Source organism: Camelina sativa, chromosome 17, assembly GCF_030686135.1.
Source record: "Camelina sativa cultivar CO46 ecotype springtype chromosome 17, ASM3068613v1".
In the NCBI taxonomy this organism is placed as follows: domain Eukaryota; kingdom Viridiplantae; phylum Streptophyta; class Magnoliopsida; order Brassicales; family Brassicaceae; genus Camelina; species Camelina sativa.
Genome location: NC_141896.1, coordinates 8485678 through 8504373, shown reverse-complemented (window position 1 = coordinate 8504373; position 18696 = coordinate 8485678). Strand labels below are relative to the sequence as shown.

At 31.8% G+C, this 18696-nt stretch overlaps 2 protein-coding genes and 1 pseudogene across 4 annotated transcripts; 2 read left to right on the top strand and 1 right to left on the bottom strand.

Moving 5' to 3' along the window:
• Positions 1-877: 877 nt before the first annotated feature.
• On the top strand, positions 878-3241 carry LOC104756325 (cell division control protein 48 homolog C pseudogene; annotated as a pseudogene). The gene has a single exon (XR_015587050.1). The product of XR_015587050.1 is annotated as a cell division control protein 48 homolog C pseudogene (transcript).
• Positions 3242-4979, bottom strand: LOC104756324 (protein TRIGALACTOSYLDIACYLGLYCEROL 1, chloroplastic). Its single transcript, XM_010478901.3, has 3 exons — positions 4805-4979; positions 4504-4600; positions 3242-4408 (listed from the first exon to the last, which is right to left on the bottom strand). Exons 2-3 carry the CDS (start codon positions 4548-4550, stop codon positions 3376-3378), a joined length of 1080 nt encoding a protein of 359 aa, XP_010477203.1. The 5' UTR covers positions 4551-4600; positions 4805-4979; the 3' UTR covers positions 3242-3375.
• A 5573-nt stretch (positions 4980-10552) lies between these two features.
• LOC104756323 (protein SHI RELATED SEQUENCE 7-like) lies at positions 10553-13170 on the top strand. 2 transcript variants are annotated; one of them, XM_010478900.3, is made up of 3 exons: positions 10553-11278; positions 11390-12061; positions 12545-13170. In XM_010478900.3, the coding sequence occupies exons 2-3, from the start codon at positions 11395-11397 to the stop codon at positions 12928-12930; spliced, it is 1053 nt and encodes a 350-aa protein (XP_010477202.1). In that variant the 5' UTR covers positions 10553-11278; positions 11390-11394; the 3' UTR covers positions 12931-13170. The 2 variants fall into 2 exon arrangements, with proteins under 2 accessions (XP_010477202.1, XP_010477201.1); XM_010478899.3 differs by having other exon boundaries at positions 10842-11278; positions 11381-12061.
• Positions 13171-18696: the final 5526 nt, after the last annotated feature.

Here is an 18696-nt window from a genome sequence, read left to right as displayed (position 1 = left end):
GGTGAACTTTGGTGAATGCAAATTAATGGCACACATTAGTCGCACTAGAGGCTGTATCTAACTTTCAACTTGGATTCGAATTGTAAATTTTTCTAACTAACTTTCGGGTCACACAAGTAGCCCTAAATATGATTCAGCTGTCAACATATGTCCTTAAACTCGACATACATTTTTAATTTCAATACTTTTAAGATAATTCAGTTTAGGTATAATAGTTACTTTGCATGTCAACAGTAGCACAGTACTTCATTATAAGGAACAAAACAAAATTCGACGTATTTTGTTTAGAAAAAAAAAGAAAAAGAAATGTGATATACTTAAACTGAACGTAATTAAGTACGCAAACGCTAATGCTTGCAAACAGTTGATAGAGCCAAGACGTCGTACTTGTTTTGCAATTCCAATTTCAACATCAATTTATAAACATGAGAGCCTGAGATTAATCGATGATTAGAAACCAAAAAGGGCAGCATATCGATGAGATCGTGAAAAGGACAATATAATGCAAACGTCAAGGACTAAGGACAGTACCCTAACCAATTAAGGCTTTCTCAATTAATATTCCTGCCACTGCAATTATGTATGCACATGCACGTCCCAAAAAACCCATCCCATTTATTTTCTTTTTATTGTTTTCTTACTTGGTAGATTCATGTTAAAATCCAAAATCTGTTTCCTAAAATTTTTGAATTAGACCAAAAAGACGATAACCAATAGTGAATTAATGGATGGTTTATTTTTATATTATTCGTTATATTTAATTTTAGTAGTGGATTAATGGATGGTTTATTAGTGGGCTTTTTTATGTAGCCCAATAAGAGTTAACGCGGCAAAAACATGGTTTATAAAAAAACTTCTCAAGCGACAGAACAGAACTAGGTCAATTTAACCTAAATCTGACAAATACCAAAGCCGGCGATGGTGAAAAGAGGTCGGAGCGGCCGCGTTGCAAATCGGAGATTCCAAAAACTAGTTCTTGAATCATCTGAGAAGGGATCAGCACCAGAGGAAATCGTCGACGAGCTCCGTTCAAAGGACCGTGAATGGGCTCGATTGAGTCGTCATGTTCTCCTGCTTAACGTCAACCAAATCCTCCAATCCAGGAACGTAGGCGGTAAATACGAAGAAGAAAGCAATGGAAGATCAAAATCACTGAAGAGAGCCGCCACAGCTTCACCATCAGGTTCCTCGTGGTCTGATGCCGTGGATGGAAATGTATTAGATGATAGTGGTAAGTCAACTCCACAGTTTGATTTGACAAATGATAATCTCAGGGCTTCGTATGATACACGGAAACAAATTAGGGTTTCTGATGAAGTTGAATTATTAGAGACAGAGAATAACGAAGGTAAGAAGTTTAAGGATCTTGGTGGGTTAAAGGATATATTGCATGACCTAACAATGCGTATAAAGATTCCTCTGCTTTTCCCTCAAATCTATGAACGTCTTCAAGAGAAGCCAATCTCTGGGATCTTACTTCATGGTCCACCTGGTTGTGGCAAGTCTACATTGGCTCGTGCCATTGGTATTGAAACTGGTCTTCCTTTTAACATGAAATCTGCTTCTGAGTTTGTTTCTGGTGTTGCGGGTGAATCTGAAGAGAATGTTAGAAAGCTCTTCTCTGAAGCGTATAGAAAGGCTCCTTCTGTTATCTTTATCGATGAGATTGACGCGATTGCAGCAAAGAGGGAGAATCATCAGAAAGGTATGGAGACTCGTCTTCTGACACAGTTGATGAGTTGCATGGATCGAGAGTACATGCTTCAAAAGGAGAAAGAGGCGGGTTTCGAAACTAGCGGTCATGTTATTGTTATTGCAGCTACAAATAAAGTTGACGCTCTTGATCCAGCTATGAGAAGGGCACTACGGTTCGACAAGGAGATCTATCTCGGTGTGCCAGATGAGAAGGCAAGAGAAGAGATTCTTTCTTTGATAACACGGAACCGTCCTCTTGAACCAGGTTTTGATATGGCAATGGTACCTCGTAAGACGTCAGGATTCGTCGGGGCAGATCTAACACTTTTGGTTAAGGATGCTGCAAAAGTGGCAGCGGAGAGATGTGTGTATTCAAGAGCGTCAGAACTTTCAACTGATATTGATCATTTGTTGAGTATGCAGCCATGTGCGTTTCCAGCTGAAGAGATGGAGAAACTCTTCTACACTACCTCGGATTTTGAGGAAGCACTGAAAGATGCTAAACCTTCGTCAACAAGAGAAGGGTTCTCTATTATACCTAGTGTAACATGGGAAGATGTAGGCGGTCTTGATCATATAAGAAAAGAGTTTTATCGTCATATAATCAAACCGTTGAAACATCCAGAAGAGTGCGAGGGGTTTGAGTTCTGTTCAGAGACTGGTTTTATGCTATATGGACCACCTGGTTGTGGTAAAACATTAGTAGCCGAAGCCGTGGCTAACGAAGCAGGAGTTAATTATATTCACATCAAGGGTCCGCAGCTTCTGAGCAAATACGTTGGAGAGACTGAGAAAGCGATTAGGGAGCTGTTTAGCAGCGCAAGGTCGTGTTCGCCGTGCCTTATCTTTCTCGACGAGTTTGATGCATTGACAACAAAACGTGGATCAGGAGAAGGTGCTTGGGTTGTTGAACGGCCACTGAATCAGTTGCTCGCTGAACTGAGCGGTGGACAAGGACGAGATGGTGTGATTGTGATTGTGATTGGTGCAACGAATAGACCGCAAGAGATTGATCCTGCGGTTACAAGACCAGGGAGGTTTGGGAAACATATCTATTTACCTCTTCCAAACGCTGTTCAACGAGGTTTGATTCTAAAATCTCTTTCGAGGAAGGTTCCTTTAGACTCAAGTGTTGATCTGGATGAGATAGCGAGAATGGAGGGTTGTGAGAATCTTAGTGGGGCTGATCTTGTCGGTTTGGTTAAAGAAGCTGGTTTGCTGGCTCGAGACGATGAGACTTGCTCGAAACCTCGTAGGATCAAGAAGATTCATTTTGAGGACGTTTTGACTCGTATTAAACCTTCTGTTTCGATGCAGCAATTAAGAGAGTATGATCAAATACACTCATCTATGCAAAGCCGCAGGTGAAGAGATGAGTCGAGGTCGGGCCAGAGCATTTTTACTTTCAACGTTATTTTCCAAAAAATTTATGTTCCTTTTTTGTTTCAATCCATATTCTCATTTCATTTTTCAAAACTAACTATATTTTTGGAATAATTTCATGTTATAAGTCGTTCTCTAAATTGAAGAATAGTTTTGTTCTGCATTGACAAGTAAAATGTTTCTTCATAAGATCATAGCATAACATAAAAGTGCAAGTGAATGCAAATTTTTATTGTTTTCTAAAATGATGTTCCTTTCATCTTTTCGAACATCAGAAGACATGGAAAAAAAAAATTGTCAAACACAGTTCTTCAAAGAATCGCCAGCACCCTGAAAGAAGAAGGAAGAAAGAACAAAATCCGCAATAAAGATTCCAACAAGAGACATGACAACTGCAGAGGTTGTAGATTCACCAACACCTTTAGCACCTCCCGTAGTGGTTACTCCCCAAGAACAACTAATCACCGATATGATAGCTCCAAAGACCTGAGATTTAATCATGGCACTCACAATATCCCATGGTCTAAGTGCTCTGTGAGCAGAGTCCATGATTATGTTAATACTGATCCCGTAAACCGCATCAGAGAGTAGAGCGCTCGAAGCCATACCGACAGTGAAACACATGAGTGTCAGAAACGGTAAAGCCAGACAGGATGCGATGACTCTTGGTGTGATTAGATAATCAATTGGGTCAGCTCCTAAAACCCTGAGTGTATCAGTTTGCTCTGAGACTTGCATTGTTCCTAGCTCAGCTGCAAACGCGCTTCCCATTCGTCCAGCAACAACGATCGATGTGATGACTGGACTTAGCTCTCTAGAGAAGGCTAAAGCCAAGACGCCTCCAATGGATCTGTTTAAACCTAGTCTAGTGAATTCTCTAACGAACTGGATCGTGAAAGCCATACCAACAAATGTAGAAGTGAGAAGACAAACTCCAAGAGATTTGGGTCCTGTTCTCTCCAGCTGTTGAAGAGTGTTCCTCCAGTGGATTTTACCCTTAAGAATCCGGAGAACGACTTGTCCTGCAATGATAGGGACTGATAAGCCTCTCCAAATGTACTTAGAAGGTGACCATTTGCTAAACGGAAGCTCAGCTCCCGGACTCTGTGTGCTGTTTTCAGCGGATGCTTCTTCTTCTACTTCTTCTTGTTCTAACATAGACATGGATGGGTGACCATCATTAGCATTCAAGTTCACATATAATCTTCTTTGCCGTGTTAGATTCGAAATCCCAAATGACTGAGTTTTTCTGATGAACCCAAGTTGACAAGGCTGCTTAGGGAGCTTATTAATCCCAATGGATGATGATGCATCAATCCTTGGAATGATTCTGCCAAAAGTTATTAATTCAAGAATTCAACTATAACATTTCAAGAATCAAATCAGACAAATGAAGTAAAAGCTTTTTAAAACATATGCCCACACCTATGAGGGAAACAAAACGATTGATGGATACAACAAGTCTGCATCATTGTTGTTGCCTTCTTTCTTCTTCTTCTTCTTCACTGATTCAGTTCCACCTCTAAATTAAAATACGAAAAGAGGTAATTTAGGCAGCATCGATTCAAAATCCCAGAATCCGATTCAATAAGTATGGAGTTGGATAACGTAACGGAGATCCAAATCGAAGCAACGAATCCAATTAGGTTCTACTTTTTCTAGAGTAACTGATGATGCAGACTTACAATAATATGAATAAATAGATTGAAACAGAAAAAAAACTTACAATTAGAGACGAATCAAAGCTAGGATGATCAAAGAAGCTTGCCCGAGAGGATTCATCGAAGAGAGAAAGTAACAAACACAGTGCCAACAAGAACACACAACTACTTTACCCAGTTTGCGAAGATGGATCATGGATGTGTGGGTTTAACTCGCAATCTCTTTCTCCCCCAAAAAATAAAAATAAAAATATGCAAATGGAGAAAAACTTAACGGGCCGTAAAGCCCAGTTTAGATTGCAATTAGAACATGGGCCTCAGCTATTCAAGTCTGGTCCACTTGTACGTTACGTATTGACAAATTTTGTTTTTTTTTTGATATATCTGAATATTCAAAATATTAAAAATTAATCTCGATGTTATCTCACAAACTGAATCAGATGCTAGTTCCGTTCTAAAGTAATCTTAAAATTTTCGTCACACGAGTTTTTGTTTCTCTTCTACGATTTAATTAACTACTGGTTTGTATAAGTTTACAAAACTAGTATATGAAACTCTTTAAATATGAATAATCAATATCATACAATAACTTTCATGTCCATATATATATTTACATTTTTATTTTGTTTTTGAATGTGAAAAGAGAAATGGTGGTGGTCACGTGACAGTGATACTTTGTAACCTTTACGTAGACAACAACATTATCTTTTTCTTCAGCCGGTCCGTTCTTTTAAAGCACACTCTCTGTATTATATATGCCTCTCTACGTTTTATATAGAGCTCACGTTTAAACCCTACTCCTAGTCTCCTACACTACAAACCAAAAACATTTTTACTTCTCCTATCCTACCCAAACGTGATTCTATCATATTGAATGCAACCGCTTTCTGATTGAGGGCCTCAGTTCTTATACACAAACTAGAAACAATTTGTACTATAATTAAGATGATCATTTAGACAATACTTGTCGCATCTTAATTAGAATTATGTTAGATATTCAATATTTTTAATATATATATATATATATATATGATATATATAACCAAGTGCTCAAGTTTTCTCGAGTCGGATATATTTAAGATTTTAAATAGATTACTTTCTACCAGCAGAACTTGAAGATGAGATTTTGAGACACATTTCCTTGACAAGGAGGTACTTTAGCTAGTATTCGTAGTTTCGTATATGTATAAAATATAGAGAAAAGCATATTGTGATGCATGTGCATGGGATGGGCAAATGGGGCCGGCGAGCTCTACAAGGCCCATAAAGCTAAAAGAAGAGGAGAGGACCACGTGGCAGGGGGGCTAGCTAGTTCTACAAGTGGAGTGGATACTAAGAAGTAAGAAAGTAGGAATGAGTTGAATCTCGTGATCGCACTGTTTCTACTATTGGCAATGCAGTGTTGCTTTCGTCTAGGGTTTCAGAACTAGCCCTCTTCCTTAATTATTTGTTTTCACTTTACTTTTCTCACCTATCCAAGTCCAACCACAACTTAAACTTCACTACCACTACCACTGGTCCACAAACAACTTATATATACAGTATCTCTATTTTCAAATATCTGTTGTGTATAGAACTGTATGAGCTAGCTACTAGTTAAGGAGTTACATTTTCCAAATATATATATTTGGAAGTTTTGAGTTTTTTTTTTCTTCTTCTAATTCATGGGTTTGTCTAGCCAATGATTCTTGGAGTGATCACCTCACCCCGACATAGTATTGAATTTGAACTTTGGATATATAGCTCGTCCAATGGGGAGTGATATCTTTCATCGGATCGAATCGAATCCCAAATATTAGCATGCTGTCAAATTTAGCTAATCCTTTAACATTTTCTTAAATAAGTTTAACAGATTCTCTCAATTATATATATATATATATATATATATATACATATCTATATATATGCATTTTTAAAATTTCTTAATAAAATGTATATTATAGAGTACTTTCGTGTCTTCACATATACTATATACGAATAAAGTTTCATTTTATATATCTTAACTTTACCAAGAAGCTTTGAGTCACTTCATTCCTTTATATATTCAACAAGACAAAAAGCCATTCGAGGCGGAAAGAGCATAATTATCATTTTGCTTTTTGATTAAAAACTGATGGTCACTGAGGAATGTGGAACCTTCATGAATCTTATGTTAGTTTTAACAAAACGTACACTCATTTATTTTCGCCTAACATCATACGGATTACGGAAGGGACATTTTATCATGTACATCTCCAACTTCTTCGTATAATTACATAATTACAATGAGACTAGAGGAAGCTAGCATTTCAAGCCAATATCGCTCTACCAGGACTAGAATCATTATTAAAATATACAGTAAGTTTTAAGAAAATAAAATTCGGAAGACTTTTTGGTTGAATCATAAAACTAAATTTTTAGATCTATCACGGGTAGAAAGTTTTCCTAGTGGTCAAAAAAAAAAAGTGTATCCAACGAAAATCGATTTATAGTTTAGACTAACAGAAACAATAACTAATTTCGATTATCATTACTTGTAACAAATTTAAACTCATATTTGTTAGTGTTTTTAGCAACTAAAAAAAAAGTAGAAACTCTAATTTTGGCCAAGATTTTGGGGTGAATAAAAACCCTCTCATTTTCAAAGATAATTTGCATCCTTAAAAAACAAACAGACGATAGAGAATCGAGATGTGTACGTACTTTCGTATTCATCTAAAGTTTTTGTTCAGCTTAAATTCAATCATTATCCTTGATAGTTTAGTACATCAGTAAGATACTTTAGCCAGAAACAGTACCTCAGTATATCGTTTTTGTTATCAGTATTAAACAAGAAAAAAGACATAGATACACTAGCTATCAAAGATAATGATTGACTTCTAGTTTTAACTTTTAAGAGAGAGAGAGAGAGAGATATAGGTAGAGAGAGGAAGTGAAGGGTGAGCACAAGGCTCGAGGGTGAAAGACAAAAGACATAATAATTTGGACTTCTCTTCTTATATAAATTTCCCCAAACAAGTCATGCACCCCACAGTCCTCACTCTCTACTTGCCTATGTGTGTGTATTGACAAATCATAGTAAGATCATGTTCCAATAATCATTTGTTATGTAATCACTAAACACTGCCTTATATGCTATATCATTTGCCATAATTATTTCTGAGCACGCAAAACATTTGTATTTTTTTCATTACCATTTTAATATGTTATACTCCTCCATAGTCTATTCCCTATAAACTGATATTTAGATTTTTTTTTTCTTAATTACACCAAGAATAATGTTCTATAGTTACATTTTCCGTAAACTTCAAAAAAAAAAAATGAAAAAGCTGAATTTACCAAATTGTTATTGGTTAGTAATTATAGAAAAGTGTTTGTGTGAAAAGTTATATATTTATGATTAAAAATTAGTTATTTATATGCATCAAATCTTTAAAATACAATCTCTAACAAAAAGAGAATATAAATTTTCACTAAAAAAACTTCCCACGCATCTTTAAAAAAATGGCTAGTTAGGCTGTTTCGTAATTGCAAATCAATGTCTAATACCACCAAAATGTTGATCCCTATGGTTCGAAAACATTGGGAACTTTCATCATTTGATCATGCAATAGAATCTCATGGCCTAGGATTCTAATTCATAGGACAGTCATTCCGAAGTAAATTTCTTAATAGGACAGATCGTAAACTAAAATTAACTAATGTGATGTGAAAATAACATTAACTAATGGATGGTGAAATTTTGAACGATGAAAAGCTACCTACCATATATGTTTTTGTTAAAGTTCAATTATTTTTCATTACGAAAATTAAATACTATAATAAAAGAAAATCCCTTCACACAGTGTACTGAGAGAATTTCGCCATTTTGCCATTTCGTAGTGTTATCAATTTTTTTTTTTGTTTTGGGGCAAACCGTAGTGGTATCAACTTATCAATCATATCCTCTTTGGAAAATTCAGAGAATATCACGATGCATTATATATAACATCATCCTTAAGAAGAAAAAAAATTCTATCGACTTTATATATTCGTAATCCGTGTATTGAGAGAATTACGCTTGACAAAACACAAAACAAAGGTAGGCCTCATCGAGCACAACAAAAACATAAAGAAAATTTTCTAAAGAAAAGACAAAAGAGAGATTAGGCAACTAGTTTAATCATTGAAGATCCAGTCATCGAAGTTAGGAGTTCATGATTTCAATTCTAATAAAAATACATTAAAAATACTTACTATCTAGTCCACCAAAGAAAAAAACTCCCGCCTTGAGTCCGTAATTACGTATCAACTTTACTATCGTACGCAAGCCAATAGTACCAAAATAACCCATATAAGTCGAAACCCATAACGAAATACAGTATGTTAATTTTTCTTTATGGTTGTTATTTGATATTATGGAAAGTTACATCATCGTTTCATTATTTTTACCATGTAATTGTCGGTTGTTATTTGATTCTATGTTACATCTACGAGAAGTCAAAATCTCAGTTGAGTCGTGACTTTGGACTGTCTAAACATACCACTTTACATCAGTACTTATTAGTTAGAGAAAACGGTATAGTCATAAATCGGGGTTACATCAATTAGTTATGCATGCATGTGATTTTATAGAGCGATTTTATTTACAAACAATTATAAATCAGTACCACTAGCTATATATGAACCAGTAACACAACCGTTTAGAATTACAAAAAAAAAAAACATTAGAAATAACTTGAAAAATAAGATGTCTTATTTACTAACCAATTATAATGGATGATATAAGCAATTTAACAATAGTTCTCGTTTTTTTTGGGATCAGATATGCCATTTGTACTAATTTACTATTATGACTTTTGACTGGAAATTTTATCGACTTTAGTTTAATTAATACCAAATGACGCAAAACATACTAATTAACATTAAATTGCGCCGCTAAATCACGCGGTTCCATGTGATCAAAGACCTCGGAGTGGATTTGCTTGTTTGGTCTCACTCTCACGCCAATTAAAAGGTGTCTGTTTTACTTTTTTTCTCCTATAGTTTATAGCCTACGATATGATATGGCCAGGGGTTACTTAATTATACCACGAATTAGTTAACTCACGGATTTATAAGAGGTATCTCAATAAAAGATCTAATAAATTTTAATCAGATCAAACTTATATATGATATTTATATTTCTGAAACCTTTGAACCATCGCATGGAGTAGTTTGGTTGGACTTGGAGACCGAAATGGATCCTATCCATCCGTTGGTTGATAATTATTATTACTCGTGACCTAAAACTTAGACTTTATAGGGTTTGCTGTCGAGCAATTATTAATTTTAAACTGCACATTCACTGTATATAATTTACTTTGTTTAACCGCATTTTCACAGCACTTTTAAAGTTTCAATTATGGAAACTCAGCTATTCAGTCTTATTATAGTGATAATCTATCTGCGCATGAATTACTCATGAACGGCTTTTAAATACCCCAGCAATATAGAGATTATTGGATTATTGGTCTTGGATAAGTATAGACAATTTCACTTAAGAATTTAATTATATTTCATCAAAGAGAAAAAAAATAATCTTAAAACAGCAAAAATAAATAACTGTACTTACATATGATTCAGTTTAATAACGTACCATGATAAAGTTTTTTTTTCCTTTTCAGAATTTGATTTCAGCCAAATAGTATTGGTTTTGGTGGAGTCTAACTAATCTCTTGATTAAGCCAAATGAAGCAATTGCCGACAAAAATAAAAGAGGCAAAGGACACACACATATATTGTTAAAATATTACCGCACGAGGCACCGTTTGATCAAAAGAATAAACATTTCCAATCACGTCCGGTAAAAAATTATGTCAAATGACCGTCTAATCACACCATCTTCTTAAGCGGCAACGTTTTTAGCTGGTTTCAAATCCAACCAGTGTTCTGAATTCGAAGTGATCCGGCCTGTCGGACTTAGCTTTAAACATGCGACTTCAACAAAAGCTCGGTTTGGTGATTGATTTATTTAACTGATATTATATACATGTATATAAATTTTCTTGAATAATTAAATTTCTGTAAGATATTCAATAACTATAAAAATCGCCATCTCGAATTATTTCTTTTATAAAAGTTCCAGCCAGGGAAAAAAATACTATGGCATAACAAATTTAATTGTATAAAGATATATATAGTACGAATTTATTAATATATGCATATGAATATTAAAATTATGTGATATTTATTGTGATGGGGATTCATTGAAACTGGAAGACAACTGTAGAGAAAGTGCCCCATAGAAGAAGATCTTCATAGTACTCTCTCTATCTCTCTTCTCTCTCTTTCTACCCACAGAGAAAACCAGCAGTAGCAGTAAATTGCTTGAGTTCTTGATGACAGAGACAATGTCTTAAATGATATGAAGAGAAGCAATAAAACCTTGGCGGCGTTTGCAGCAGTTTCTTAAGTTTCCTCACCATTTATCATCATTACTCTCTCATCTGCTCCCAAATCTGCTCCTTTTTAAATACGACCAAACACATATCTCTCCAAGTCTAGCTAGCAATTAATGAGCTAGATAGCAAAAGAGAAAGGTAAACTCAAATCCCCAAAAAATAATTTATTCACAAACCCCAAAACACTCTCACAAGTTCTCTCTCTCTCTCTCTCTTAAATTTCTTTTGGTTTGTATTAAGTGGAAGCAGAAGAAATGGCTGGATTGTTCTATCTAGGAGGGAGAGATCACAACAAACAAGATCATCAACATCAAGACAAGGATCATAATGAAGACAAGAGCAACAATTATCTCTATCTATACAAAGACGAGATCTACAACAACAACAAGGGTTTTGAGATTTGGCCACCTCAATATTTTCAACAACAACAAAACCACGTTGCTGCTCCAACAAATCTCTACTCTTTTGGTATGGTCCCAAGTGGTGGTGGTAGCAATAACAATAACCGGAGTACTAATCGGAGTTTGTACTTCAACGTCGTCTCCGATCATGAGGCGCCGGTGAGATCCTCTACGGGAGGGTTTACGGTAACGAGGCAAGGAAACATGAATTGCCAAGACTGTGGGAATCAAGCCAAGAAAGATTGTCCTCATATGAGATGTCGTACTTGTTGTAAGAGCCGAGGGTTTGATTGCCAAACACACGTGAAGAGCACGTGGGTCCCGGCTGCTAAACGCCGTGAGAGACTGGCTCAGTTAGCTGCTTTGCCAGCTAAACGGATAAGAGACGCTACTAGCTCAGGCGGTGGGGATGATGATGGTGATGATGACCGAGAGAACGAGAAAAATGGCGGTGGAGATGACAGTTGTGGTGGTGGCTCGGCTCTTGCTTGCACCCGTGTGGTTAATGCTAATTCTTCAGGTATGGGTCGATGAGGTTTTGATTATTTAACATCGAATAAATCTTTTTGCAAATTTAGAAAATATTTTTAAAAAACAATTTTTTTATGAGATCTGATTATGAAATGGTTTGACAAGAAAGCTACAATGGTATTTGATTGTGAATAGATGTCCACCGGATTTTGCTGCTTTATTTTTTGCTGTTTGATTTTGATTAATACTTTTTTAGTCACTATTCTTTAGTAAACGGTTTTCATGAGCCTACTATGCTTAACCCACTCTCCAAGATTTGTTTGACTTTAAAATCAATACTCTTGGGTAGAAATATACCAAGCTTGGGTTTTGTTTAATTACAAGGGTTTGGTTCTTTTTCCATATATTACCCAAATCGAAACTTTGATGTAATAATAGACATATGTTAATTATATGTTGTCTACATATATAGAAGCATAGGTTTTGTTTTAGATTTTGAAGTAATTATTTATTTTAAATTTAATGAAACTAGGGTTAGAGACTAGTCACATGCCACCGGAGATAAGCTCACCGGCGGTTTTCCGGTGTATGAGAGTCAGCTCAATCGACGATGAAGACGAAGAGTATGCTTATCAAACGGCTGTGAGTATCGGAGGACACGTGTTTAAAGGCATACTCTACGACCAAGGTCCATCGGATCACCACCGCTACAGTTCAAACCTCACCGCCGATACCTCTCAACACCATCTTAACCTCTTGGACTCAACAGCTTCAGCCGCTACTACAACTGCCGTGACAGTCGTTAACAGTAACAACGGATCGATTGACACTTCATCGCTTTACACTGCGGCGACTGCGGCTCCGTTCAACGCATTTGTCGCCGCCGGTACGCCTTTCTTTGCACCTCCTAGATCTTGAGATCTCAACGTATGAAGATGTTAAATCTTTAAAACGTTTATGGTTAATTATTAATACTCTTATAATTATCAGTGATCTACAAGTACGAGAGATGATTTATTTGAGTATTTTTGTTGTTGTCGGACAATATGGTGACTTGTCGTGTACCTACCTAGGGTTTGTGAGTACTGATTAACATGCACACCGTACGTTTCCTTGAGATAAATGAGAAATTATTGGTAGTATTATTTAAAAAATAAATTTGGGGAGACACGAGCTAAGATGAGTACTCCACTGTTGAATTAGTGTCAGAGTTTCAAGTTGATCTTCTGCTTGTTGTTTTTAATGTTTGATCTTCCCAATGCGATCGACATAACTTCTTTGTCTTTCTGAAAAAGAATATGTTAAAAAAAAAATGTTTGATCTTCTGTACAAAATAGGGTTTTAAAAAGTATATATCTTCTGTAGTAGTATAAAAATAGGGTTGGGGTTTGATAGTGAATTAGCTTTCTGGCTGGTGTTGAACTCGAAGCTGCTTTTTCCCAGTTTATCCGTTTGCTTGCCGGATCTAAAACAGGACTTAACCAGGTTTCGTGTTCTATTGAGCAAACAATTTGAATTCTATTTTTATAAAAGAAAAAAAAAAAGTATGTTACCCAATGCAGTTTGTGCAGCAAAACAGTAGAAAGCATCATTAGTTTGCATACCATTTGGTATATACACAGTACAATATTTTCACATAATACATCAAAAAGATAATACATAGGAAATTTCATCATGAAAATATTACCGCCTGTCAATCAATTTATAATGTAACTCCACTCTTATATATTGTTCTAGTGTTTCATATTAAAAATATCAAAACTAATATTTTTTTTTTTGTTTGCATATATAACATCCTAACATAAACTTAATTTCATTAGTTTGTGTTTCTGCACGTATATTATGCATTGAAACTCATGTTCCTTCCGGTAATATAATCGGACTGAATATATACTAATAGAAGAAGTTTTAATCGACAATCATACACAAGTTGTCGTTCTCACATGGAGATGACGACTTATTGTGGGAGATCGGACGTTAGGTTTAATAATTATTGTCAAGAAAAAACATCAGGACAATACATTACATGTGAGTATTGATTGGTGTGGATGAATGTAAATGGAGGGTATTTACCAACTACTTCTCTACAAAAATTTATCATTTTTATATATACATTAGGCTATATAACTTGCATTTGGTGCCTATTTGTATTACTGAGTTTTTTCTGATGAAACTGTCAATAATGATCGTTATAAAAAATTACCGTTTTTTTCTTTCTTTGAAGCTTTAATCATCCACTTTCCCAAATTCTGTAGCGAGTCTGCATTAGTTAACAAGAGCTGCATTATTATTGTTTTAGATTGCTTGATTTAGGACATGTTAAAGTGATAATCAGAAAAAGATGGAAGTTTCCCAAATTTGTTGTGAGTCTGACTCGCGCCATGTGTTCTCTCTTCTCGCGATCTCTATCTCTCTCTTATATATATACTAGAAAGTAGCCCACGCGATGCGTGGTTTATGTATACATTATTAATTTGATATAAAATAAAGTTTTTATTCAATTATATATGAAATGTATAAATGTAATTGTTAATATATGTCTTAGAAAAATAATATTCATAATACTACGGTGCATTTACAATTTATTACTTATATATGTTACAATTTAAAGAGGAAAGTTAAAGTAAATATTATTAAATATTTTTGATTACAATGTATTGTTGAAATTATTTAAACAGTATGTTACTATAGTAATAAGACCATTACTTATAGCAAAATCAACTATATATGGTATTTTCGTTAATAGTTAAGATAAATTATTATTATTTTTTTTTTGGAAAATAAAAAACTGATAAGTAGTCAAGAAAGAAAAGTGTAAGATCGTTTTATTGTCATCATCTAAAAATAATAGTTAACAAAAAATAGTTTTATATATGATAAGTCAATTTTAAAATAATTTATTAAAACAATATCACAAAACAAATATCTTAAACTATAAGTTTAACCAGTTTTTATAAAAATTCATGAAAATAAAAGTGTGTGAAATTTAATATATTTTTTATTTTCTATATATTGTCTCTACTTCTAGTCATTTTAATATAAGTAGTATGATTAACAATAAATTAAATTTTGAAATTACTTTTTCCTGTTATATCATAGGGTGATAAAGCAATTATGTTATGATACCATTATGTGTTTTTTTAGTACATATAGTTTAAACACAATCAAAATATAACTTATAAACTACTATTAAATACAAATTTGAGTTGTGTCTTTAATACAATATATGATTATTGAATATAATGTGAGGTTTTTATATAATGTGAGGTTATTATTTTTGTAACAATTTTAAAATTCAAAAAGCAAACTATACAACAATTATATTTTTTTTAACAAACTATATAAGATACAAATAAAATAAAGTAAAAAAAAATAGAATGTTAAATTTAAAATTAATGAGAATGACATGTGTCACAAATATAGAGTGTCAAATGTCACATTGTTAGGCAAAATTAGAAAAAAAAAACCTTAAAACGATATCACAAAACATATATCTTATACTCTAAGTAACTAATCTTTTATAATAATTCATGAAAATAAAAGTGTCTCAAATTTAATATACATATTTTTTTCTTCTATAAATTGTCTCTATTTTCTAATCATTTTAAAATAAATAGTATAATTAACAATAAATTTTGAAACTATTGTTTTCTATTATTTCTTGGGGGAGATAAAACAATTATGTTATGATACCAATTTTTTTTTAGTACATATGTTTTAAAGACAATCAAACTGTAACATATATAATACTATTAAATACACAATTTGAGTTGTGTCTTTAATACATTATATATAATTATTGAATATAATATGATTTGTATATATATAGATTTGAAAATCTTCTATATTTTTAAATTAGTCTATCATAAGTTAATTTGGTTTCAGTTTTTACTTTAAATGTATGAAACCATTTTCTAATTTTATTTGGTTTCAATTGTTTATATTTTTTAGTTGGGTTGATCAGTATTTTTTTTTAGGTTCTTATGATGTATGATTTCATTATGAAATATATTAGATGCTAAAACTAAAAAATGAAAGGAAGATATTTTTGTAACAATGTTGAAATTCAAAAAGCAAACTATATAACAATTATATTTTTCTAACAAACTATACACCATATAAAATACAAATAAAATAAAGTCAAAAAGAAAATAGAATGTTAAATTTAAAACTAATGAGAATGATATGTGTCACAAATATAGAGTATCAAATGTCACATTGTTAGGCAAAGTTAGAAAAAACCTGATTTTAAAACGATATCACAAAACATATATCTTATACTCTAAGTCTAACTAATTTTTTATAATAATTCATGAAAATAAAAGTGTGTCAAATTTAACATTGTTACATGAAAATTTAATATAATAATTCATGAAAATATTATTGTTGTATAGTTTGCTTTTTGAATTTCAACATTGTTACAAAAATATCTTCCTTCCATTTTTTAGTTTTAGCATCTAATATATTTCATAATGAAATCATACATCACAAAACCTAAAAAAAAAATACTGATCAACCCAACTAAAAAATATAAACAAATTGAAACCAAATAAAAATAAAAAAATCGTTTAATACTTTTAAAGTAAAAACTGAAACCAAATTAACTTATGATAGACTAATTTAAAAATATAGAAGATTTTCAAATATATATATATATATATATCATATTATATTCAATAATCATAAATAATGTATTAAAGACACAACTCAAATTTGTATTTAATAGTATTATATAAGTTACAGTTCTGTCTTTAAAACATATGTACTAAAAAAAATGGTATCATAACATAATTGTTTTATCTCCCCCAAAAAATTATAGAAAACAATAGTTTCAAAATTGTTTTATTGTTAATTATACTATTATTTTAAAATTATTAGAAATTGAGATAATTTATAGAAGAAAAAAATGTATATATTAAATTTGACACACTTTTATTTTCATGAATTATTATAAAAAATTAGTTAGACTTAGAGTATAAGATATATGTTTTGTGATATCGTTTTAAAATCAGGTTTTTTCTAACTTTGCCTAACAATGTGACATTTGATACTCTATATTTGTGACACATATCATTCTCATTAGTTTTAAATTTAACATTCTATTTTCTTTTTGACTTTATTTTATTTGTATTTTATATGGTGTATAGTTTGTTAGAAAAATATAATTGTTATATAGTTTGCTTTTTGAATTTCAACATTGTTACAAAAATATCTTCCTTTCATTTTTTAGTTTTAGCATCTAATATATTTCATAATGAAATCATACATCATAAGAACCTAAAAAAAAATACTTATCAACCCAACTAAAAAATATAAACAATTGAAACCAAATAAAATTAGAAAATGGTTTCATACATTTAAAGTAAAAACTGAAACCAAATTAACTTATGATAGACTAATTTAAAAATATAGAAGATTTTCAAAACGATATCACAAAACATATATCTTATACTCTAAGTCTAACTAATTTTTTATAATAATTCATGAAAATAAAAGTGTGTCAAATTTAATATATACATTTTTTTCTTCTATAAATTATCTCAATTTCTAATAATTTTAAAATAATAGTATAATTAACAATAAAACAATTTTGAAACTATTGTTTTCTATAATTTTTTGGGGGAGATAAAGCAATTATGTTATGATACCATTTTTTTTAGTACATATGTTTTAAAGACAGAACTGTAACTTATATAATACTATTAAATACAAATTTGAGTTGTGTCTTTAATACATTATTTATGATTATTGAATATAATATGATATATATATATATATATATTTGAAAATCTTCTATATTTTTAAATTAGTCTATCATAAGTTAATTTGGTTTCAGTTTTTACTTTAAAAGTATTAAACGATTTTTTTATTTTTATTTGGTTTCAATTTGTTTATATTTTTTAGTTGGGTTGATCAGTATTTTTTTTTTAGGTTTTGTGATGTATGATTTCATTATGAAATATATTAGATGCTAAAACTAAAAAATGGAAGGAAGATATTTTTGTAACAATGTTGAAATTCAAAAAGCAAACTATACAACAATAATATTTTTTTAACATACTATATAAGATACAAATAAAATAAAGTAAAAAAAATTAGAATGTTAAATTTAAAATTAATAAGAATGACATGTGTCACAAATATAGAGTGCCAAATGTCACATTCTTAGGCAAAGTTAGAAAAAACCTTCTCTTATTATATAACATATATAATACTATTAAATACACAATTTGAGTTGTGTCTTTAATACATTATATATAATTATTGAATATAATATGATTTGTATATATATAGATTTGAAAATCTTCTATATTTTTAAATTAGTCTATCATAAGTTAATTTGGTTTCAGTTTTTACTTTAAATGTATGAAACCATTTTCTAATTTTATTTGGTTTCAATTGTTTATATTTTTTAGTTGGGTTGATAAGTATTTTTTTTTAGGTTCTTATGATGTATGATTTCATTATGAAATATATTAGATGCTAAAACTAAAAAATGAAAGGAAGATATTTTTGTAACAATGTTGAAATTCAAAAAGCAAACTATATAACAATTATATTTTTCTAACAAACTATACACCATATAAAATACAAATAAAATAAAGTCAAAAAGAAAATAGAATGTTAAATTTAAAACTAATGAGAATGATATGTGTCACAAATATAGAGTATCAAATGTCACAT